The sequence below is a fragment of the Oryza brachyantha genome, chromosome 6, assembly GCF_000231095.2.
Source record: "Oryza brachyantha chromosome 6, ObraRS2, whole genome shotgun sequence".
NCBI lineage: Eukaryota > Viridiplantae > Streptophyta > Magnoliopsida > Poales > Poaceae > Oryza > Oryza brachyantha.
In genome coordinates, this window is record NC_023168.2 from 21,284,506 (window position 1) to 21,309,280 (window position 24,775).

The 24,775-nt window shown below is 40.8% G+C and overlaps 2 protein-coding genes and 1 long non-coding RNA gene across 5 annotated transcripts; all 3 read left to right on the plus strand.

The window, feature by feature from the left end:
- Window positions 1-243: 243 nt before the first annotated feature.
- LOC102715771 (polygalacturonate 4-alpha-galacturonosyltransferase-like) lies at window positions 244-5,430 on the plus strand. Its single transcript, XM_006657273.3, has 9 exons — window positions 244-359; window positions 467-553; window positions 2,495-2,526; window positions 2,614-2,674; window positions 2,761-2,804; window positions 2,988-3,322; window positions 3,399-3,756; window positions 3,864-4,451; window positions 4,735-5,430. Exons 2-9 carry the CDS (start codon window positions 493-495, stop codon window positions 5,008-5,010), a joined length of 1,755 nt encoding a protein of 584 aa, XP_006657336.1. The 5' UTR covers window positions 244-359; window positions 467-492; the 3' UTR covers window positions 5,011-5,430.
- Window positions 5,431-8,917: 3,487 nt separating this feature from the next.
- On the plus strand, window positions 8,918-14,223 carry LOC107304434. 2 transcript variants are annotated; one of them, XR_001550528.2, is made up of 3 exons: window positions 8,918-9,269; window positions 9,386-10,223; window positions 13,906-14,223. It is a non-coding gene; the product is annotated as an uncharacterized LOC107304434 (long non-coding RNA). The 2 variants fall into 2 exon arrangements; XR_001550529.1 differs by lacking the exon at window positions 13,906-14,223 and adding an exon at window positions 12,869-13,185.
- A 7,828-nt stretch (window positions 14,224-22,051) lies between these two features.
- On the plus strand, window positions 22,052-24,546 carry LOC107304377 (protein SHI RELATED SEQUENCE 1). 2 transcript variants are annotated; one of them, XM_015838223.2, is made up of 3 exons: window positions 22,052-22,515; window positions 22,825-23,594; window positions 23,713-24,546. In XM_015838223.2, the coding sequence occupies exons 2-3, from the start codon at window positions 22,916-22,918 to the stop codon at window positions 24,096-24,098; spliced, it is 1,065 nt and encodes a 354-aa protein (XP_015693709.2). In that variant the 5' UTR covers window positions 22,052-22,515; window positions 22,825-22,915; the 3' UTR covers window positions 24,099-24,546. The 2 variants fall into 2 exon arrangements, with proteins under 2 accessions (XP_015693709.2, XP_040381249.1); XM_040525315.1 differs by lacking the exon at window positions 22,052-22,515 and adding an exon at window positions 22,539-22,740.
- The last annotated feature ends 229 nt before the right edge of the window (window positions 24,547-24,775 follow it).

Below are 24,775 nucleotides of genomic sequence, written 5' to 3' on the forward strand. Positions count from 1 at the left end.
GGTGGACTGCCACCGACCCTATCACCGCAGCTCCTTTTTACAGGAGTATAAGGAATATTGTTAGTTGGAAAATAATCTATTTTATTCACAATCGAGACGGGCCTTAAACTCTGGGCCACTCTCCACTGAAATGGGCCTACCTTAAAAGGCCAGGCCCACAAGGCCCACAAAACGAAACCCGCACACGGAAACAGAACGCAGTTCACCCCTCCTGGCTGGCTGGCGCACACTCCCCAGTCCCCCACTCCACAAAGGCGGAGGAGCCGATTCACCGACATCCATCCTGGGGGCGGATCCCGGAGCGCGACCCCTCCCCCCCCTCCTCCGCCGCCGATCTGCCGCCGCCTCCCCTCTCGCTGGTCGGTCGGTCGATCTCGGTCCTTCCCCGCGCTTGATTTCTGCTGATTGCTGTGTTAAAAATCGTGTTAATCTGTTTTTTTTTTCTCCCTTTTTTGGTGGGAGTCAGTGGCTGGAGCCAGATTGGGGGCGGGAATGGCGGGGGCGCGCGTGATGGCTTTGGCCGCTCTCTGCGCCCTAGCCGCTGTCGCCGGAGGTCAGGAGTTCTTCTTCTTCTTCTTCTTCTTCTTCTTCTTCTTCCCCCGTTCCGGCGTTTGTTTCTTCTAAGATGAGATGCGCAGATTAACACTTGCAGTGATGTTGCTACGTTTATTTGTTTTGTTCCTTGTGGAATTGGAGAGTATCTTGACTTTAGATTAGCAGGACGTGGTAAGGTGTCGTTTGTGCCATAGGCGGGTGGTGTTTCATGTGCATGTGTTGATCTATTCACAGCTTAGTGGTCTAATTTTGTATCCTGTAACAATGCAGCTTATGTACTGAGAATATCTCGAAATTTAAGTGGGAAGCGGAAAGGTTGAAACCGAGCGGTCATTGATAATTAGGAGAGTCACTTGGTCTTAGATGCATCTTTGTCCAGTATCTATCTTATGTTATCAAGTAAAACAGTACCTGTTGAACTAGCTCTTGTAGTTTACACTATGCACAACACTTTAGATACACTGAGCTGGATGTGACAGCTGACGAAATTTGTTCAGTGACAGGGAAGAGGCATTTGTGTCTCTCTACATGATTGTGTCACAAGTAAGCCTTTATACATCAGTATCGAAATGGTGTCTACTTTGTCATCTCACCAGGTGGATAGAATTAGATAGCCTTCCTTCCAGCATTGTCTAGATATAATGTTAAATGGTAAATACATAGTGAAAGCACCTAGTATATATTCGCCTTACCAGTTAATTATACAGGAACAGTGAGATCACCTTTTTTTCCCCCTTGACCTTTTGTTTGAACATAATGTTCTGACGAGCACATAATGTTTATAGGAAATAAACTATAGGTGTCATTTTCCAAATGTAGAAGAAATTTGCTGCCATTTCAGTCATATGGTTTTATCCTAGACATGAAGAGTCTGTGTACTCCCACACAATTTTGAATTTTTTTGTTTTGTCACAAATCCCAATGACATATGCTGCCAAGATCTAGAGCTCATATATTGTCACGGTTCACCATCAATATCAAGTTCAACAGATCAAGTCAAACTCTAGTAAGCACAAGCAGACCAACATCAATCGCTGAAATAAGGATAGAAAACCAGGGAGAAATGGAGTTTAAAACTGGGAATGGAACTAGAGTGGGGAGTGAAAGATCGGGAAATCAGAGAATCTTTAAGTATGAAATTGGGGATGAACCAGGAGGAAGGGGGAACCAAAGAAATGCTTCTGTTATTTGTTCATGAGCTGAATGAAGTGCAGACAATGGCCTCTTCTCCCCTGATGCTTATTCTCTCCCAAATTTCTTTTCTCTTGATTCCAATCTCGTTCTTCTTCCCACTGACTGGTTCCAATTCTACTCAACCGTATCCATCTTTGCACTTGTATTCAGTGAGTACATGTGGGGGATTTCTCTCTTGTCCAAACTGTGAGTGTCATTGTTGAATTGATTCATAACATATATATTCGCTTGTCTCATGTTTATAGTCTTAGTTTGATCAGTTTACTCAAGCATGTCGAATTTGCGTACAACCTGATTACATGACCATATACATTGCCTTTTCTGGCATTTTTCTGGAAGCACTGTATAACCTGACTGCGTACAACCTTGCTTTGGGATGTTCTTTTGGAAACACTTCAGATTTGAACATTGCCCTTACCTGTCAAGAAGATAATATCACTCCATTATTCTCTTCGGTCCTCTGTTTAAAGTTTATTCCACTTTGGAGCTGGCAGTGACGTATAAACAAGCCTTACCCTTTTCGTACAGTGCCATATTTTCTCCCTTTTGTTCACAGTTTTCTTTGCTTGTTTTAGCTTATGGAACCATTTTCACACAGAATGATTCCTTGTTACCCGAGTAAAAGAAAAGTTTCTTCATTATATCTAAGCCATGGCAACTACAGTCTAATCACCGTTTGAAAACTCGATGGTTTTAAAGCTTATCCCATCAGTCATTCTAATGCAAGTATTCCTTCTTTCTGCAGCTCGAGTGGACCCACTTTATTCTAGCAAACAGGTTTGAATACTTATCCCGCACTGCTACCTTTTCTATTGGTGTTATCAAAGCATTTGTTCTTATGTTGCCATAATTATGTGATGCTAGGTACTGGACTGGAGTAGGCAAACCAACCTCAAACTGCAGAATTATTCATTAACTGAAGAAGGTGATAACTAATAAACAATGAGGGTCTATGTGATTTTATATGCTGAGGAGCAATCCATTTATCGTGTGATTTATTCCTTGATGCAGATGGATTTCTGTTGCTGCGAAGGCCAGAAGAAGTAGCTCGCAGGGTAACTTTTCTCCAGTCCTTAGCCCTTGCAAATTAACTAGGGATAATCATAGGTTTCTTGTATCATAATTCCCATCAGAAGTATCCATTCTTCTTATGCCATTTCTTTTAATATTATATTTTTTTTTCAATGAAACCTTATGGTTGTTAAAATCTGACCACCTTTTGTATTTCCTTACTACAGAAATTGCTGGAGAGAACTAGAGTAAAGAAGAAAATTGAACCAGTGCAGCAGGATGATGAAGCACTAGTTAAGCTTGAGAATGCTGGCATTGAACGTTCAAAAGCTGTTGATTCTGCCGTCCTGGGAAAATATAGCATATGGAGGCGTGAAAATGAAAACGAAAAAGCTGACTCAAAGGTTCGTCTAATGCGTGATCAAATGATCATGGCCAGAATATATTCCGTGCTTGCCAAATCCAGGGACAAGCTCGATCTTTATCAGGATCTACTTGCGAGGCTTAAGGAAAGCCAACGCTCCCTTGGGGAAGCAACTGCTGATGCTGAACTTCCAAAGAGGTAATTTCTATTTAACCTATTCTTTTGGCATTCGTTTTTCTTTGCACTACTAAATTTTTCCCTTACTAATTTGAAGTGCTTCTGAGAGAGTCAAAGCAATGGGCCAGTTACTAGCAAAAGCAAGAGATCAATTGTATGATTGCAAGGCAATTACTCAGCGGTTAAGAGCAATGCTTCAGTTTGCTGATGAGCAGGTCAGGAGCTTAAAGAAGCAGAGCACCTTCCTAAGCCAGTTGGCAGCGAAGACAATCCCAAATGGCATCCATTGCCTGTCCATGCGGCTGACGATAGACTATTACCTTCTCTCTCCAGAGAAAAGAAAATTTCCAAAGAGTGAGAACTTAGAGAATCCTGATCTTTATCACTATGCTCTTTTCTCGGACAATGTTTTGGCAGCTTCAGTTGTGGTGAACTCAACCATCATGAACGCGAAGGTAAGTTCAATCTGTAACTGCAATTTGTGTATTGGCCATGACTTATGATGTAAACTGTATGAGCCAATTTGGTGACAACTGCATATTCGTCTGCTATAAAACTGCAGGAACCTGAGAAACATGTATTCCATCTTGTTACTGACAAGCTGAATTTTGGAGCAATGAACATGTGGTTTTTGTTGAATCCACCTGGAGATGCGACGATCCATGTTGAAAACGTGGATGACTTCAAATGGCTGAACTCTTCATATTGCCCTGTTCTGAAGCAGCTTGAGTCTGCAGCCATGAAAGAATACTATTTTAAGGCAGATCGTCCAAAAACTCTCTCTGCTGGTTCTTCTAACCTGAAATATCGAAACCCCAAATATCTTTCCATGCTCAACCATTTAAGATTCTACCTTCCACAAGTGTATCCTAAGTTGAATAAGATCCTTTTCCTGGATGATGACATAGTTGTTCAGAAGGATTTGACAGGACTCTGGGAGGTCGATCTTAATGGCAATGTAAATGGTGCTGTGGAAACATGTGGAGAGAGTTTTCACCGTTTTGACAAGTACCTCAATTTTTCAAATCCAAACATTGCTCGGAACTTTGATCCTAATGCTTGTGGTTGGGCGTATGGAATGAATATGTTTGATCTGGAAGAATGGAAGAAGAAGGACATTACTGGCATTTATCACAAATGGCAGAACATGGTGAGTTGAAATAAGGTTTATGGTTTTTGTTATTTTTTCATTTTTCGGAAGAAATAAGGTTTCATTTCCAAATTTCTTTTGCAGTAAGATGACATATTTCAACTTCTGCAATGTCTCTTGTTAGTTCACTAATAGACGTAGGAATGCAGTTCTGCAATAACAGCTCATGCATTTTCTTCGCCTCAAACTATTAAGGATATTTTTTACTTTGCGAGATTTACATAGTATATTGTAAATATAATATAAACAATCTGCCTCACATTTTGTTGCCATCTTTATACAGAACGAAAACAGGCTGCTCTGGAAGCTTGGGACACTGCCACCAGGTCTCCTAACTTTCTACAAGCTGACACATCCCCTGGACAAATCATGGCATGTTCTTGGCTTAGGGTACAACCCATCCATTGAGCGCTCAGAAATAGATAACGCCGCGGTCATCCACTACAACGGGAACATGAAGCCATGGCTGGAGATTGCAATGACAAAGTACCGACCTTACTGGACAAAGTACATCAACTACGAGCACACCTATGTTCGTGGGTGCAAGATCAGCCAATAGGCCTTTTTGCCCGGAGCATTCGTGATCTCATTTCTTCAGTGATGAACATTGGAGTAGCTGGTGGGACTTGGAACCAAGCCCCCTTGTTAGACTTGGATATTATAGTAATCATAGCAGTAATTCCATTGCATGTTCAGATGGTTCTTTATTCGTGTTGCTAGAGGTATATTGTGTATGTAGCTGCCTGCCTCGCACATTGGTTTTCTAGCCCCTTTTCCACTAGCCCTCTGTGGTATCTGTAACCCTCTTTTCTTTTCTTCAGAAAAGAATGACTTGAACCCTGTGATTGTTCTCACCTGATAAAATGAAATGTCTCAAAAGGTTTGTTTGGCTAATGTTCTTCTTAGGCTTGTGTTTTTTCCAAGACAAGCACTACGAGCAGGAGCTAATTGTATGTGACCTATTGTACATTCATACTCCATTGTTATCATACCAAGTCAAATATTTCTATCTTTCACGATTAATTATAGGAACTTGTATAGTTTAACTACATACGAATTATATATTCTATAAAGTTTCCCACATTAAATCCAAGAATAAATTTTATAAAACTACAACTACTTTGATTAAAATATCATAAAACTATAGATTTAATAGGGTGTATAAAAATTACAGATTTAGCAAAATTTTAAGATAACTATATAAGATATATTGTATCATAAAACTATAGATTAACTTTAAATTTATAAAAAAACTACAACTTTCGTAATTTTAAAAATGATAGTGCCATGTAGGTAAACTCTAAAATATGTATCCGGTTGCCTATCTTTTAGCTTTTTCAAAAAAAAGAAAACAAACAAACGGCATATTTATATAAAAAAAGTATGAACAAACTTTTATATACATGTTCTTAGCGATTAAAAAACAAAAGTTGAAGATAGACTATGATGAATAAAAACCCAAAATCAACTCAAAATTTAAGATTAAAAATTTAAATTTTGGTTTATAAGTATAAGCGAAAAGATGAGGGTGGTGTAGTTTTGTAATATAACCCCTTAAATCTGTAATTTTGAGATAGATTTGATGCCAACTCTTTATTTTTGTAGTTTTGGGATAGTTTGATCAAAATGTGTGTAGTAAGTGAAATTTACTCTAAATTGAATACGTAAATCTTACAATATAAATGGTATATATTTTTTGAAATTAATTATCATAGCTATAAATGTTTGATTTATAACAAAACTAATTATAAAATGAAATGGAGGGAATACTTTAATTCTATTGATCTGTGGTTTGTCCTTGTCCGTTCGTTCGAAGATCAACGGCCAGGATCTCTCATCAGCTGCTGGTTCCCAATGCAAATACAGGATACGGGAGGGACCTCATTGCAAGTTGCCAGCTTGAGGCTCCTCTCCTTCACCGGCGACGGCGACGGCGACGGCGACGCCGCCTGGGCGCTCCTCGACCGCACGCGCGCCGCGCGGTGCCCTCCACCTCCGCCGCCTCACCGGAGAGCTCGAGTGGCTCATCGTGGAGGAGACGAAGGCGCCCGAACCGCCTTTCACGGTAACAGCCGAGGTACCTTCTCCCGCCTGCACCTCCGGCCTGAATATTAGTGTGAATTTCTAAACCTAGGAGCATACATATATTGATACGATTCTGAATAGTATTCCGCGTTGTTTTTGGATTAGGGTGCAATGTGCTGTGAATCGATCGATCATGCAATGCCCTTGCAGCCATCGTAGCAGTTGGTTGGTTTTGATCTGGCACTGATGTCTGTGAAGAAATCAAACGGGGGATTAATCCGCGGGAGATTTTGCCTCACCGATGTTTCAATCAGACCAAAAAGTAGGTCGTTTCAGGTCTGTTGCAATTTTGAAATGCTGTCTCGTTTTTTGCTTGAGCTCTGAACTTCTGAATAAGGCATGGTATTTACTTCACCTAATATTTAGCTTTCTCAAGGCGAGGTAGTTGTTACTTGCCAGTAGTAACACATGGACAGATGATGGATTTAGTATTACTGCGGCGGGTTGCATCTGTCCATATGATTTGATTGCTGAACCATTTGCGTCATTGTGTGTCACCGCCATGAAGGCATATGTCCATGTGATTTGATTACTAAACCACATGGAGATTTTGACATGGTAACCATTGAAACCATGCATCAATATATATGTACTGAGAGATTCGTGTTTTGTTTCAACATGGACCCCAAGCCAACAGAAACCAGCTCTTAATCATAAGTACTATCACTTGTAAAGAAAAGTGTGCTTTAAGAATCATGATATCTGTAACAGGGCAAGCAAATAATTAGGTGCTCAGGATTTCTACCAGACTTGTGAGTTATGGCGACCTCTCTAGGTGATCAGAACTTATTAACATCCTAGTTAGTTCGTCAGTCATTGACTTTTTTTTTGATGTGGTTGGTCTTAGAAATTGATTTAAGTTTTTACTTGTCTATTTGTCAGATAATAAACTATTCCCTTTATTTGCTTACTTTCCTGGTTTGATCATCATAAAGTTGTCTCATGTTTTGGTTTAGCAATCAAGAATTCTACTAAATAAGGTCAAGAAAAAAATATTCAAGATAGACAGAAAGAGAAGTCGTCCACAGATGAAACTAAAAAACAGAATGCAAGTTTTATGATGAATTTATAGCTGGTCATGATTTATGTGATTTCTCTTGCTTTAAAAAACATGCTGGTTCAACATATTAGGAATGAGTAGACTAACTTCAGAAATGTCCAAAAGAGTGAAATCTCCATCACTTGATTTTATCATCATTGTTCTATCCCTCCTTCAGGAATTTGTCCAGTTCCTTTACTTTTAATTTGGAAGTATGTGTATCTTGAATATCGTGGTGTTGTAGCATGTCCTCCATCCAAATGTGTCTAGTGGCTACCGCGCCTATGTTGCGATTTAGTGCTTCTATTGACACTGTCAAGATCAGTCTCTACAGTAAAACTAGCTATATTGTGCTGATAGTCATTTTTCTTCATGAAATACTTATGTCATTATAACATTTTTATATCTTGTGTTTCACTAGAATTTTAGAAATGTTCTATACTTTTGTTGTGCACATTGCACTATAGATGCCAAAACCCCAGACAATCCTGACAACATGTATGTGCTCTGTGTAGCACAAACTGGACAATCCTGTACTGCTCTGGTGTTTTCAATGATGCACAAATAAGCCAAAAAATTGAATTTTTCAACCTTAAATTTGGAGTTCATTTTAAGGTTTTTTATCGTAGTTTATTTTTTAATTTTGACTTTTAGATTGGTATGAACACGTATATAAAAGTTTTATTCGCAAATTATTTTCCGTTTGCAAATATGTCGTTTGGAAAGAAAAGATGACCCCCTAGCTAGTTCCCACAGCCATATTTTATTTGGTCATTTTCTTTTGAATTTCCCTGTTCAAAGTACTCTTTCAAATATCAATTCATAAGTTTAGTTTGGATAAGTTCCATGGCTATACTCCAGATTTTAGAACTGCGCATCATTTCAACCAACCTACTTAGAACCAGCTCACAACCTATTCTTGGTCTGCGCGGATGATTGGTGTGCCCCCTTCTTGGGTTCGTGTTGTTTTCTTCTACATCAATAGAATGGGGCAGAGCTTCTGCCTTTGTTTCAAACAAGGATGTTTCAAAGAAGAACGACTGCTTTGCCGACAGGGAAGAGAGGGGTGGTTTTCAATGGGTTGCAGAAACCGGATTTGAGCACCACTACTCGGAATTCAGAAGTCTGTAATTCATATTGTTGTTAAACATGATCCAATCAGTAAGTGGCCTGCTATAGATTTTAGGTGTCGACCAGGTTCCTTGATGTTCAGATTGATGGAGACACTCCCACGTTCTGTTTTACTCTCCAAACCCTTCTTCTGACATCCTGACTGTGCATATCCCACTATGTACAATTTTTTCTCACTGAATGCTCTTCTTGGCAGATGAAAACGGCTGCCGATATCTGCACTGCAAATAATTCTGGAACTGTGACCAACTGTATGCTTCAAAGTTGAAACTAGGGAAAGCGAAGACACGGTCGTTCATTCTGGGGCCGCAGCTACAGATGTTTTCGCCGTGCGCACGTGTGCATGAACTTGTTCCCTTGGAGTTACATCACGCATTCATGCTGGTGCAGCTGTTGATTGACTCTGTGTTTTGTGGAGTAGAAACATTGATGGTTTGATTGATGTGGTCGCGCGGACATTGCACATGCCTCAATGAAGCGCAGTTTGTGACATGCTGTTCATCAAGCAACGTGTGGGCACGCGGGTGTTTCAAATTCTCTGAACCACAAATCTTCACTGTGAGGTACAACCACCACCTTTCCAATTCTTGAGCCATATAGTGCATAACCTAATTATGCTGTGCTGCAAATTAAAAAAGATTATGAGCTTATCAGTGATATTACCCTTCTTGTGTTGCAGTACATTGCATTCTGAAATGATTTGATGCCGGCACTGGAGGAGACTCCAGTCCAGCTGTACCCTCTGCGTGCATGCTTGGCTTGTACTGCTACATGTCTTACACAGGGCATAAACATCTTTGGATGATTACCATCACATAAAGAAATTAATAATTCTTTGATGGGAATCCACCTATTCAACCATGCAGAGGTCACTCGCAAGCAAGGAGTGACAAAATGATGGCGTGGTTATTCTTGGGAGCAGCATTAGAGGTAATTAGGGCATAAAGCACTACTACTAAACATCACATGATCACCACCATTTGGAAAAAGGATGGGCATGGGTCCTACTCTAATGATCCTTTTTAGACCAACACAGCAGGTGTTTGTGTCTCTAGTGGTGCTAGGAGATGATAGCCTGGTTTAAGATACTGCCTAGTGATCTTGAGACATGTGCTGCTACTAATGCTTCATTAAAGGGTGAATACGGCCTGCAATTGCTGCAAACACACACCCAAACAACATACTCAATTTTTTAGTTTTGCAGTGATCTATCTAGAGAAGACTACCAAAGCTAGGGGATGATGCACTGCAACCTACTGGCAAATATTTTATACGCTTGGAGCATATCTTTCAGTGATCACAAGAAGCTACGGACTCTATCCTGTTCATCTGCTGGCCCATTGGAGGCAGGGGTTGCTACAAATGGAATCAACGGGCCGATAAAGAAGTAGGCAAGAGAGTTTTTCCTCATCCATTATCTTTTGCCCATTGGTAGGTGCACATGTAAATCAGCTCGTCATATTTATACACGGCCATATATGATGCTGCACCGGACATGTCCTTCCTCGACCCTGAAGGTACAAAAGTTCACTATCCTCTTCCTCTGCATATACAACACATTCTAATTACTTTTTTTTTCTATGCATGATGAACTTTTTAGCATTCATTTATTTGTTGGGAAGCATATGGTCTATAGTGAAATGTATACTAGCATAAATGTAGAATATACTAGTGTATATAGGAGAGGAGTGAGAGAGTAGCTAGCAGATGGAGGAGGTGATCAGTCTGAGTTGAGTTGAGAGGTGAAGAGAGACTAGAGAGGAGGGAGGCCGGGGGGCATGCAGGCATGTGATGGTTGGCCCAGTTGCTATCAAGTCGAGCTTCTATTGCGCTTTCTTGTCAAGGGACAAGGGGCATCCCTATTGCATCTATTTGCTTGTAGAAACGGAACATTTTGTTTCCGGCTATCTGCTTGGAGCTGCAAAAAGCTACTGTTAGTATAGTGCAACCGGTACGACCGATATATATACACGGAGGCAGAGGCACACTTGGGCAAGTCCTCGGCTATAATTTTTTTTTCTGAAACTGAAAAAGGAACAGACTAGAACTAATTAATTAAAGAGCATGGCCGCCTTTTGCGCGCTTTCTTTTTCTTCCATTTTACTCCTCTACATCGATCTCATCTTTTTGTTGTGGTTGCATTGCCAAAGTGAAATGAAACTTGAAAGACATGGCAGTGCGTATAGTACTATACTTGCTGCTCTGTTTGGACATGGAGCTAGCATGTATAGAAGTGACGACACCTAGCTATTTACTCCAAATAATAAAGAATTCCAAATTGGTATAATTTACTAATAAGGATATTAATAAGATTAGTTTAGACGTTATTTTTAAGTGCTCGAACAAGACCATAAATAAAATACCTACCATAGCAAGCTTTGATGCCAATCAAGTATTTTTATCATTTGTTAGGTTTTTTGTCGGGGACTAAACATATCATTGTCTTATTGGAAGCAATTAACAACTGCATCATCAAGACTTCTAACTAATTTTTTTGACGGTTACTGCGGAATTAAGGTATCAGCTAGAGGGCAGTGGAAAGGGGGGCATCACCTGACTTTATTTTCTGTTCAGTTCCTTAGCATGCACGATGAGGAAGCATAATGCATCTTGTAAGAACTATTTGTGGGCTTTCTTACGTAAAGCTGGGAGGTACTAATGGTCTTTGATTTTCTTTAAAAAAGGACTAAGCATGCATGCCTATAATTGTATGCCACAACTAAAATGATGGGTTAATATTTTTATATATCCTCTTCTGCAATATTTGAAATATTCTCTCCTGCAGAGATAGATTCAGTGGTGGTACAAGTGTTGTCAGGTTCATTCGCACGTGATGCGATGTGTTAGGTCTTAATTCAAATCATCGTGTCGGGCCATCGTTTGAGCTGATCAGAGCAGCTTTCGTGAGTCAGTCAGTTAGGATAAATGAGCAGCTTTCCAGTTAGTCACTAAATCAGCACAGATATTTCTCTGTTCTTTTTTTTTCTGTCACAAGGAAACTGCACCCACTCACATCCGAGTACACATGCATGCTCAGCTCAATTCTAAACTCTATGAACCTCTCGAATTCCTACTAATGTGCACACTTATGGGCATTACAATTTGATTATGGTGGATACACTAATTAGCTAGTGCTGTCTATTCTCCTTGTTTCAGTCCAAGTTAATCAACTAGCGGGAAGCTTGCTTTTGAGATCAATAATAGTTTGTATAATTAATCAATGAAACCACCTCATAGGCTAATTAATTCTTCCCTGGGGTTGGTTAATTGTTAGGTCATCTTAGATCAGTCAGTCAGTATATATACGGCTGTCAACCAGTACTCCTGCTAGCTGCATCCAATCAATCCATAGCAAGGAGAAGTGCGTCATGCATTCAAAAACCCAATGGCACACCTCTCTAGGCACCATCCTCTCGATCACAGGTTGCATGCATGCTCCTCAAGTGAGACCCCCAAACTCCAAAGGGAATGAGTTAGTTAAGCATAGGGATTTGGGCATTATGGCATTCTTCTTTCTTTCTTCTTCTTCTTCCCCCTCTCCAGCCATGCATACACATCTCTCTAGCTCTTTCTCTCCCTTCCTTTTCTTTCTCCTCCTTACTTTCATCCTTTGCCTTTGCATATGTATGTGTGCGTACACACGCCAACGACACATACTCCTACATGAACAGTGTACATACATACAACGCACATTCATGTGGTTTTGGATGGGGACAGAAAGGGACTGAAATGAGTGAAAGGGAGTAAAAGAAGAGTCAACTCGTGTATTGCACAGGGCTCGAGAGCAAAGGCCACAGCAAGTACTCAATTATTGGGACCTCACCCACATCACTGTCAATGTCAAATTTTAGGCCCCCTTTTAATCCTTTCTTGATTAATTAAATAAAACACCCTACATACTTATACTTTCTTTCTGAGATCTTCTGCATATAGTTTTTGGAGCTAGCTATACCTAGCAGCTCTAGTCGGTTCCCCCCTATTAATTGCACGTGAAATCATATATATGTAGAATGTAAATTTGATAAATATATTTATAGAAGGCAAATAGATATGTTAACTTAGAACAAACAGCTTAATTACAAGAGTACATAATTTTATTCTTCTGTTTGGGCTTTCTTCTTTATTTGATGTATATCCAAGGAAATTATTACTCTGACTGCAGGATGACGAATTATTTATGTTCTCCTAAAATATAAAAGGGATGATAGGAGAGAAGGATTACTCTAATATTTTTCTACTTGGCACAAGAGGGATTCAACGGGAAAAAAAGCACAAGTCAATATTGGAGGGGAGAATAATTATATCTGAGGAAAAAAAGGATTTAGACGCCACTACCACACATTAAGCCACTAGCTAGCTAGAGCTATATAAGCTTTCAGCTGCAAAGTTCACTGGAATGTCACACATAAAATCTCTCACCTGGAGGATTTTTTTTTTAAAAGCATGTGTAATGCTCATCACGTATGAAATGAATATAAAGTGCACATATATTCTTTTCTCCTTTTTCATTGGATCTGAATGACCCACGGTGGCTGGAGTTGAATGTTGAGCACTGTTCTTATGTGCACTAGAGAAAAGTTAGGCAACCCTCTTGTCACGGTGGCCTTTAATTTGGTGCCGTTATGTGGAAAACTGAATTATTCTTTTGACCACATACAAAGCGAATCTGAAAAATAAGAAACATTCCCTCGCTTTGTATTTATACATGGATATTTCTAGAAATGTTAGAATATGACAGTGAACTCATATTTATCATTAACTATATCTCATAATGATCAGATAACTCAGAGTTGATTTTTTTATGGATATTACAGTGAACTAGTTAACCGTTATGTAGAATTTACTTTATCTCGACCATTTATCTGTACATTGTTTCCTTTCAAAAAGGTGAATGACTAAAAGCTGCATATCAAATCTCTCAATATGCATGGCCATCATAATCTACATCTTCTCAAGTATATTCCCTAATTGACTTTTATCATTGATACATGTGCGCATGAACGGACCGGGTACATGTCCAGTGTACCCGTTTGTTGGTCTATCTGTGATCACCCTCGGTCTTAAAGTTCTTGCCAATGTAACCAACATACACATATGTCAATTAATGTTTCACATTATTTATATATATGTTCTAGCCGACTACATTTCAGTGAAATTTTCTGGCTTAATTAACTTTCAGTTCTACCACTCCTTTTGCAGATCAAATTAACCATGCATACATAGATACCTCCAGCAGCAGGGAAGTACACTAGTGCCTAGCTGGAGATGGAAATGATCGGTTTAAGTTGAATTGAATCAGCAGTCGTCGCATTCCACCGTGTGCATATATAGATGCATCATGAGGCATTTGCACACTGTCTAAGAGCAAGTTCAATAGTACCAGTTGCTGGCTACAAATGATCTATAGCTAACTTAATAGCCAATGCATACAATAGTCATAGACTACACAATTAATATCCGACCCCACCTGTCATACACACATTGTGTCTTGGAGCCCGTGCTACAGCTGACTATAAATTAGTAGCCTACTTCTCTTCCCTCTCCTCTTTTGTCTCTTTAAAATATGCTTATAGCTGGCTTATAGGCTGCTATTGTACTGGCTCTAAGTGTCTATATACCAACAGTTGATACATGGGGACTCACGAGGTAGAGACCAGAGACCTATGCTAATCATGCTACACCTCTCTAGCAAGCTAGCTTAACCAGCAAAAGTGGCTATATGCAGCGGCCTTGCCTGCTGCATGGATCGATGCTGTTGCTCTTGGGTTTTGGTCGTGTAGGATCAATGCAGGCAGGCAGCTGCAGGAACAGGTATAGTGTGGAAGCACTGCATGTTTGATGTTTTTGCTATCGCTTTCTATTAAACCAGTCATATAGGAGTATATTAGTTGCCAGAAAAAAAATAGGAGCATATATATGGTTTCTCTTGTATGTGTGATAAGAATACCCCAAACAAAACAAACAATACTCATATAGTCATATAACTGCCACTTTCTGTTCCATGTTTTGTCTTTTTTGGATAACTGAATTCCAAGTTTTGTTAAACTAGCTAGCTAGGGAGAGTTTATAGACTCGCATTTTGTTTAGTACTAACTCCGTCAAAAAGAAACATTAGAGATTTTGGCTATGCACCTCGCGAAAATCTTTTATATTTAGCAACTTATATTTTGGGATGAGGTAGTGCTAATTATGAAATGAAACGCAAATTAATTAGATATTGGGTTAACTCCTATGGTATGTACTCCGGCCCCTATCTTGATTGATATGACTTTGAGAGTACATATAATGAGAGGATTCACTAAATCATTTGTTTGATAATTCTAACGATTACAGTCTTGCACGGTTGTGACAGCTGTGGCGCATCTATAATTACAATTACACTACCGGTCAAGTTGCAACAGGTTTGATGCCGCAATAAGCACAGCTGAGCAGCTTCTACACATTTGCTGTCTACCCCTTTCATCATAAAAGGAAAATTATTCTAGGTTATTTAGCAGAAATTAAGGTTTGAGAAGAAAACTACTTTATTGAAGAACATGTAGCTAGAAGTCGGAATGTGGTTAGGGTACGATAGAGAGAAATTTGAACAGAATATGGTCGACGGGACAACTGGTAAGTGTTATTCCTTATGAGACAAAATTTTGATACTAGAGTGGTGTTATTATTTGCAACGAACATAGTATTGTGTTAAAATAAAACAATGGATTTTAAGATCAGAAAAAAATATCATGTACTAACTTTGGTCCCTTAGGGTATTAGCAATGTAGACTCCTAGAAGTGGTGTCATGTGCCATATGGTTGCCATGTAGACTAAGATCATAAGTTTTTTTTTCCCACAAAGTGGCTTCATAGGTGGATTCAATCTTTCCATGTTAGCTCTTGATATTTACTATCATAGACTTTATATTCTTTCATTTTACATGGGAGTCCAACATTTTACACTTTGCACCACCAAAAGAAGCACATGCATGAAGCCACGTCATGAGTAATCCTAAGCCATTTGATCATGTTGCATATAAGTATCAACCATTGGATCAAGAGTTACATTTTCACATTTATTATAAGTGCACCTTTCCCTCGTATTCACCTTTAATTAGTATATAATTATGTACTCTATCCGTCCTAAAATAAGTTTAATTTTCACTTATCACCATGTACCAGTATAAAAACTAAAAGACTAAAATATCCACTTTATCAAATCACAATACAATTATCTTCTACTTTATCTATTCTCAATGCATTTATTCCTTACTTTCACAAACTCCAATGCAATAATTACTTAAAAATAAACTTATTTTGGGAAACTAGAATAACTAAAAACAACATTATTTTGGGATGGAGGTAGTGCATATGTACCACTAACACTTTCTCACCAGAAATAGACTAAATAAGAGACGAATATACAATCTAATTTAAGCACCAAGGTTGAACCATCATATAATATTTAGATTCAATGCTACATATTCATTTCTTGTGAAATTATTATGAAATGACGTTTTGCTAAAATAAATCGAGAAGCGGAATTATCAATTTGATATGTTTATTTTTTCTTGATAATTTAAACTTTGATTGTTACACTAACAAATTTAATAAACTAACAACAAATCGAAGAATATTTTCTAGTTGTATAAAATTATTCTCCTAACTGTTCTCCCCTTTCCTTTCTCGCCACTCTTCCTAACGTCTTGGCCTCCGCCTCCTCTCCTTACTCCCTCTCTATCTGTGATGGACAGACGGCCCTCTTCCATCCTCTCTCCCTAACTGATACAATGGTGTAGAGTCGTTGACAAACAACTTCGGACAACATCGACTGGCAATGACTAAACTAAGGCAACAAATAGATTGGGCTGGTTAAATATATTGGGTTGTCAAGCTCAGTAGTTGATGATAATAGGCCGTCCCCTACGGGAGCTCAGAACATGGTTTGGAGCCATGACCCGAGCGGTGAGTGGCCGTAACCTTTCTAAGGCATATGTGTTCTCTACAAGACACAGACGCGAGAAATTTCTCAAAGAAACAATTGATGTTGAGGTGAAGTGTTGGCTCCGACTCGATGTAGCGAGGCCACCCACCACGCCCCCACCTCAATTACAAGAGGAGGGAGAAAAATGTCTGTGACCATGACAAGGAGGATAGAAACTGGTCCCTAGAGGCAGAGGATCCTGGGGGCTTGGGTGCCTTGCATGATGATCCCTGCACCAGCCTTTCCAAGGCAGGGGAGGACGAAGGAAGGGGAAGCACTGACAGGTTCTAGACCCCAAGTGGCGTCAATGCCATGCCAAGCAGCAGAAAGCCAGGAGCATATGGTGACAACAAGACACAAATTTAAAACACGCCATGGCCAACAAGCCTGAAGCTTCTTTCACTATTTTGCCTCTCTCTCTCTCTCTCCATTTTTTTTTTCAATTCTGTTCACTCATTGATTCAGCTGCTACTGTGTATTCTGAGCTGAAATGTTTTACTGCCGTGCCACTCCCAGCTAGGAGCCTAGGAGGAGTCTCACGGCATGGCCCTTTGGCCTTCGGGAAGAAGAAGATGTGAGGTGAGAGGAGGTGGGGCCGGATGGGCAGCTGCGGCTTTCACGGCCCGATCGAAAGGACCCCCGACACACGACCTCCATTCCCGCCACGTGGCTAGACCTGCGCCGTCCGCTCGATCGTGCCTAGACGGCCACGATGGCCCCCACACTAGCGCCACCTCTCTCCCCCCTCCTCGGGGTTTTAAACTCATAGCTACGTGCACGCTAATATAGGGTCTGTTCGGAGAGAGCTTTAGATTCTGAGAAGCAGCTGCTTGACAGCCAGCTTCTGAGAATCTGGAAAAGCTCCTAAACCCAGGTTCTTCATATTCTATATTCTTAGTTTATTTTCCAAAATCTGTAACTATAGATTTTCAGAAGCTATGGACTATTTGGGGCAGCTTCTGGCAGAAGCAGCTTTTGACAGAAGCTGCAGCTGGAAGAAGCTCCCCCAAACAGACCCATATACTCTCCCATCCTGTCCAAACTCGCTACACCAGAATATGTCAAGTACAGTATAAGGTTTATTTTTTGGGACGGAGGGAGTAGGCATATGCTTCAGCTTACTAGTATTTTCACTCGAGTTAAGCATAATGATTTAAAAGAAAATATTAAAAAAATAAAGGACAATGAGAAAACTAAAAATACTCCAATTTAAACTTCAGAATTTAAATTTTGGCTTATAAACAAATTCATAAGTGAAAAACCTGAGGCCAACTTGGCTTGCAAGAAAACTCTGCCCTATATATAGTCTTTTTCTTTCTTTGGACTGTTTCGGCTGGCGCTTCTTCTGTTTCCTACTAATGAGAGCAGGGGTGGATCCAGCACGAGGGCTATGGGGGCTCCAGCCCCTATGAGTTGGATCCCCTTAGTAAATAGGGGAGAGGAAAGGGGAAGAAGAGGGAGGAAGAAGAAGAGGAGACCGAATGAAGAAGAAGATAACTAACCTACTAACCTTTAAATCCTGGACCGTCTCTGGATGAGAGATACACTCCTAATAACAAATCCTAGACCGTCCCTAGATGAGAGATAACAATACTATTAACAGATCATCATGGTCACTGCAAAACATATAACTATAGGAGCCGTTTTTGAACGTACTTTGTACGAATATGATTAATTACATGCAAATTAAGAACATTGTTAGATTTAATGGCACGTACGTATACATGCAGGCGGTTGATACATCATATTCACAAAGTGTCGTCGTTGGACCGGATCTAATAGTCTAAGGTCTTGTTTAGTTCTTAATTTTTTTTAAAAAAACATCACATCGAATTTTTGAACACGTAAATAAAACATTAAACATAAATGAACCAAAAAACTAATTACACAGTTATGGAAGAAATCCTGAGACGAATTTTTTGAGCCTAATTAATCCATGATTAGTCATAAGTGCTACAGTAACCAACATTTGCTAATGACAAATTAATTAGGTTCAAAAGATTCGTCTCGCGGTTTCTATGCTAGCCGTGAAATTCGTTTTTTTATTCATGTCCGAAAACCCTTCCAACATCCAATCAAACATTTAACGTGACACTTCTTTCAAAAATTTTCTCAATCTAAACACCACCTAAATCTTCTTCACCTACAGTACTGGACGAGCGACATGCTTGTGTACCATGTATTTGTGGTGGCGCGAGACTGTACGTGAGCTTGTGTGTTGTGCGCATCCAATTATTCTCTCTCAGAGAGAAACCCGCATGCATTTTTCTTGCGACAAAACTTGACATCATTGTTCCATCTTATTCGAATCTACTCCAAAGTTCCGTATCAATAAAACTTTTCAGTCTAGATTTATCTATAAATTAATACATATATTTTATATATGTGTCTAATTTTTTGAGTAACATGTATAAATTTATTAGTATTTATATAAATCTTAGTAAAGCTGAAAAGTCCAGAGGAGTAGCTCTTAGCATTCACTTGCACGTACATCACTGCCATCTCCCTTTCTTTTGTGTACCACCAAACCTTCCCTCCTTCAGCACCTCAACGATGTCTTCTTCTTGCATTTGATATGCATCACTGGCACCTCATCGACTAGCCAACCTCTTCCCCTTTGAGCCTCCAATTAATCTCTTAATTTGATATGCATCGTTATAAAATTGCTCCCCTAACCTCACAATCCTTCTAAACCTAAATTACCCCTCTTTAGCTAGCTCACCCGCTCCAATCCCCAAATTCTATCTAGCCATTTCTGTTGCCAGGGTTTCATTAAACTCAGGAGGTGTTTGGATACTCCTAGCTTTTTTAAGTCCTGTCATATCGAATGTTTAGACACTAATTAGAAGTATTAAATATAGACTATTAATAAAACCCACCTCATATTCTGGACTATTCCATAAGACGAATCTATTGAGCCTAATTAGTCCATGATTAACAAATGTGAAGCTACAGTAAACATTTGCTAATTGTGGATTAATTAGGTTTAAAAAATTTGTCTAATGAAATAGCCTTTATTTATGCACTTAGTTTTATTACAGTCTAAATTTAATACTTCTAATTGACATTCAAACATCCGATATGACAAGGGACAAAAAAAAAGTCCCTGGATCCAAACAGCCACTCACGTCGGGATGCATGACAATCACGAAAATTGTAGAATTAACATGATTCATCCCCCTCCCAATGAATTTGCAGGCCTTTCTAAGAACTAACATATTTACTCGCTTCATTTTGATTAGTCCCGTCGTTTTGACAGTGATATGGTCAAAACATATATATATATATATATATATATATATATATATATATATATATATATTTGACTCTGATTTTCTATTATAATGTATACAATAAATACATATTTTTACTTTTACTAAATTACTTTTTAAGGTTTATCTTTACAGTGTTTCAATATAGATATCTTTGAAGTTATTAATAGTTAACGTTTTAAAAGTTTGACTTTAACCATGTCGATTATCAGATTGAAGGGAATATATAGTAATAAATATCACACATGAAGGGTTAAGACAGTTAGGACTAACATGTTAGTTTATGTTTATAAAATTATATTCCCCGTCCAAAAAATATAACTTTTAGCCATAAAAATTTGTCCTAAATATAGCAACCTTGTGCTGGTAAAAGGTAACTTTTGGCCCCCAAAGTACCCACACTACCATTCTACCCCATGTCTTTATTACATCCATAAGACCATAACTAGTCCGAAGCTATCTCAATGCACGAAGGAGGCCGCAGGTCTCTTAATTTACTCCTCTCCTTAATTAATATTCATACAGAAGGCTGAAACTTATTATATTTAGGACAAAAGAAGTACTTAAGCACAAAATTTATTGGTTAGTTAATTCATGTGTTTGGAGGCCCCATCTTTTTGCTTATTCTTACATTTATAAGCCAAAATTTGAATTTATAACCTTAATTTTAGAGTTTTTCACTGAAGTTTATTTTACAACATTGACTTTTAGATTGCGAAGAATACATATATAAAAATTTTATTTATAAATTATTTTTTGTTTGTAAATATGTCATTTGACTTTTTCATAAAAATCCAAACAACTAATCACCCTCTATTGTGCATTTCCTCAGCATTTTCTTGTACTGTTATGCATGTACAGTTGAACTGATGGTCGTGACCTACCCATTCAATCAGCTAGGCCATCAATTTTGAAATATATGTTGTATTTTATTTTGTAAGATAAGAGTTTGATAAAAATATATATTATTAGGATATAATTTCTACGACACAAAATTGATACTATTAAATTATTAAATTTGTATTGGGAAGTAATTTCTTATTGTTATACTTTTATGTCACAAGAGTGACTTATTAATAGACTAATCTCTGGATAAATCATTGTCACAACGAAAACAATACATCATATATTTTGAAATGATGGAGCACGTATGGTTAAGTTCCATGCACAAATATATTGTTGCACGTAGGCTCCACGTACGCACGTACGATACATTTGATGAGAATTGACCATACTCATCATTCCATCAATCGTAGCAGCAGCTAGCTGAAAATATATCGTCCTCGTTGTACCTACGTACTCTTTTGATATACTGCCTCTGTCAAAAAAAATTAATTTTTCGGTTTCCGTATCCAACGTTTGATCATCCGTCTTATTTGAAAAAATTTTAAGAAATTAGAAAAAAATTAGTCACACGTAAATTACTATTTATGATTTATCATCTAATAAAAACAAAAATATCAATCGTAAAAAAAATTTAAATAAGACGGAGAGTCAAAAATTATAGGTAAAAATAAAAAATTGGTTTATTTTAGGACGGAGGCTCGAAATCAATCATGTATATATGCTAGTAATTACATTTGGAACAGTCCTTAATTATACTCTTAATTTCGATTTTGATGCAGCACAACTTATAATTAAATACATGTTGACGAAGTGATCAACAAACAAAACAACTTAAGCAAACAGTGGCTTAATTACACGCTCTAAATCAGCATTATTACATGTCAGAGATGGTAATTAAAATGGAGATTAACAAACTGCAAGACCATCAAGTCAGCAATTAACAAGATTAGCAGCCGCATGCGACCGGGCGTCTTGGGTAATCGAGACGAAGACGAAGACGACGACGAGGAGGAAAAATGCAAATTAATTAACGCTGTGTATTCTGCTCGATCTCTGCTACCCAGTAAAAATTCCTGGCCATGTCCTCTGTCGCCAAGTAGTCATGCTGTTTTTGACAAGGCGGGCAAGCGGCGGAGGCAGGAGAATGGCAGCTCCGGTAATTACGCGGGAAACGCCATGGCACAATGCAAGGTCTCACCCTCTCTCTCCTCCCATTTTCTTCCTCCTTTTTACTCCTCTTTCTCTCTCTTGCATGTTTGTTCTTTCATCTGGTTGGTTAGACAGAGAAGGAAGCAAGCAGCACAGAGATAAGGGCAGAGAGAGAGAGAGAGAGAGAAGCTGTGAGCTCGTTGCCGCAAGTCTGCAACTGCGAGGAGAGGAGGAGGAGCAATAAATAGAAAATTAATGGTCGGATCGAGCTAGCGGCTCATGGCGGCGTTTGCAGGCGGCGCCCTAGAATTCCTCCCCTCCCGCTGCTGCTGCTGCACCCACTCCCACCTCTTCTTCTTCCTCCTCCTCTTCTTCTTTATATAGCCCATCCACCTCTCCTCCTCACCACCTCAAAAAGGCACCACCACCATCACCACCACTAGTGCTACCTAAGCTAACCCAAGAACCTCTCTTCCTCCTCCTAACCCTTGTTACTTAGACCCCGAGTCCCCGATTAGGAGAGGAGGAAGAAGAAGGAGTGGAAATCTCTCTACAAAAAGAGGAGAATTCTAGCTAGAGGTGAGTGGTTGTAGAAACTGTATTGGTGCTACTAGAGTGGAGTGCTACTGTGTACTGCATCTGCATGCCACCCACTCGCTCGCTCTCTCCTCCATGTCTATGCCTGCATGATCTCTCACTACAGATCTATGGTTGTAGCTTGTGAGTGAGTGAGTGAGAATTGAAGCAGCAGCAGAAGCTATGCATGTCATCTTTGCAGCTTATCTGATTCTGACCTAGCTACATGTACAATCCCATGACAGCTGCCATGTTCTCTTGCTGCTGCTGCTTTTTTTTTTTTTGGACAAGATCTGATTTTTTTTGGTGTAGGGGATAATAATTAAAGGGGAGATCGAAGAAGAAGAAGAAGAAGAGCAGGAGCTAGCTGGTGTTGCACTCGAGGTTTCTGGATGGGCGGCGCATGGCGGGATTCTCTCTGAGGGGAGGAGGAGGCGGAGGCGGAGGAGGAGGGGGCGGCGGCAGTGGGGGGAGGGGAGGCGAACGCGGCGATCATCACGCCATAGGGGCCGACAGCCTGTTCCTGTACGCGCGCGGCGCGGCCGCCGCGGCCGCCGACACGGCGGGCAGCGGCGGCGGGGGTGGGGGGATAGGGTTCCAGCTATGGCACCCGCACCAGCAGGCGGCGGCGGCGGCCGCGGCCGCGCCGCACACGTCGCAGTTCTTCTCGTCCGGCGTGGCCACCGGCGTCGTGCTGGGCTTCTCGTCGCATGACGGCGGCGGCGGGATGGGCGGCCCCGGCGGAGGCGGCGGCGCCGGTGGCGGCAGGGCGGGCACCAGCTGCCAGGACTGCGGGAACAACGCCAAGAAGGACTGCTCCCACCTCCGGTGCCGCACCTGCTGCCGGAGCCGCGGCTTCAGCTGCCCCACCCACGTCAAGAGCACCTGGGTCCCCGCCGCCAAGCGCCGGGAGCGCCAGCAGCAGCTCGCCGCGCTCTTCCGCGGCGCCGCCGCCAACAACAGCGCCAGCGCCGCAGCGGCCGCGGCCGCCGCGGCTGCCAGCAAGCGCCCCCGCGAGCTCGTCCGCTCCCTCGGCCGCTTGCCCTCCGCCAACACCGGCATGGTCACCACCACCTCCTCAGGTACACCACTCAATTCACTGGCACTGTCAATGCTCACACGAGCGGCACTGACACTGAGACGAGCTGGTTCGCCGGAGCACGCACGCACGCACGCTGACGCGGCGGCTTCTGTTCGCAGGCGAGGGAGACGGGAGGTTCCCACCGGAGCTGAGCGTGGAGGCGGTGTTCCGATGCGTTCGGATCGGGCCGGTGGACGAGCCGGACGCGGAGTTCGCGTACCAGACGGCGGTGAGCATCGGCGGGCACACGTTCAAGGGGATCCTCCGTGACCACGGGCCGACGGACGAGGCGGCGGGGCAACTGCCGCCGTCGTCGGCGGAGTACCACCAGCTGACGGGTCAGGGGAGGGAAGAATCGTCGCCGGCGGGGAGCAGCGAGGCGGTCGGCGGGCACGGGGCGGCGACGGCGGTGACGTCGGCGGCGGTGCTGATGGACCCCTACCCGACGCCGATCGGCGCCTTCGCTGCAGGCACCCAGTTCTTCCCTCATAACCCTAGAACCTAGCAAGCTATCTATCTAGCTAGCTACTTCTTCCATGATCATCACATCAATTGCTAGTTTCATTTGCATTATCTCAACGAAGACGATGAGCTCCGATTCTCATCTGCGTCTCCAGCCACCATGATCGAGCAACCAAACAAGAACAACAACAAGAAGACGACGATTAAGAGATTAATTATCAATTTGTTATTTCAGCCGATGAATTGAAGAAACACTAATGCATCGAGTTCGAGCATGCCATTAGCTAGAGCTAGCTAGTACTGCTGCTGCTGCTGCTGCTTGTCGATGAGCTTATTAATTCCGAGTTTTATTAATTAATGACTTAATTTAATGCAATGCAAAGAGAGCAAAAAAAAAAAAAACAAGAACTAAGTGTAGCTTCCTTTAATTCCTCTCCAATGATGATACTATCGAACTTGTTCTAATTTAATTCACTTTCTCCCTTGATTAATTCCTTCTTTCCCCCGTTAATTTTGGCTGGCATGTGATGAGTTGATTTAACTAATTAGTGCATGCTTGAAATTTCTTGAGTAATTAATTTAAGCAGCTAGCTTAATTAATCAGAGGTTGCTACTATACTACGTGTACGTATGTGAGTGTGCGTGTGCATGGGAGAAGCTTCTCTCTGGCTTTGGCATGGGTAAAGCTGGCCCCTTCTTCACCTGATGGTGTTTTTTTAC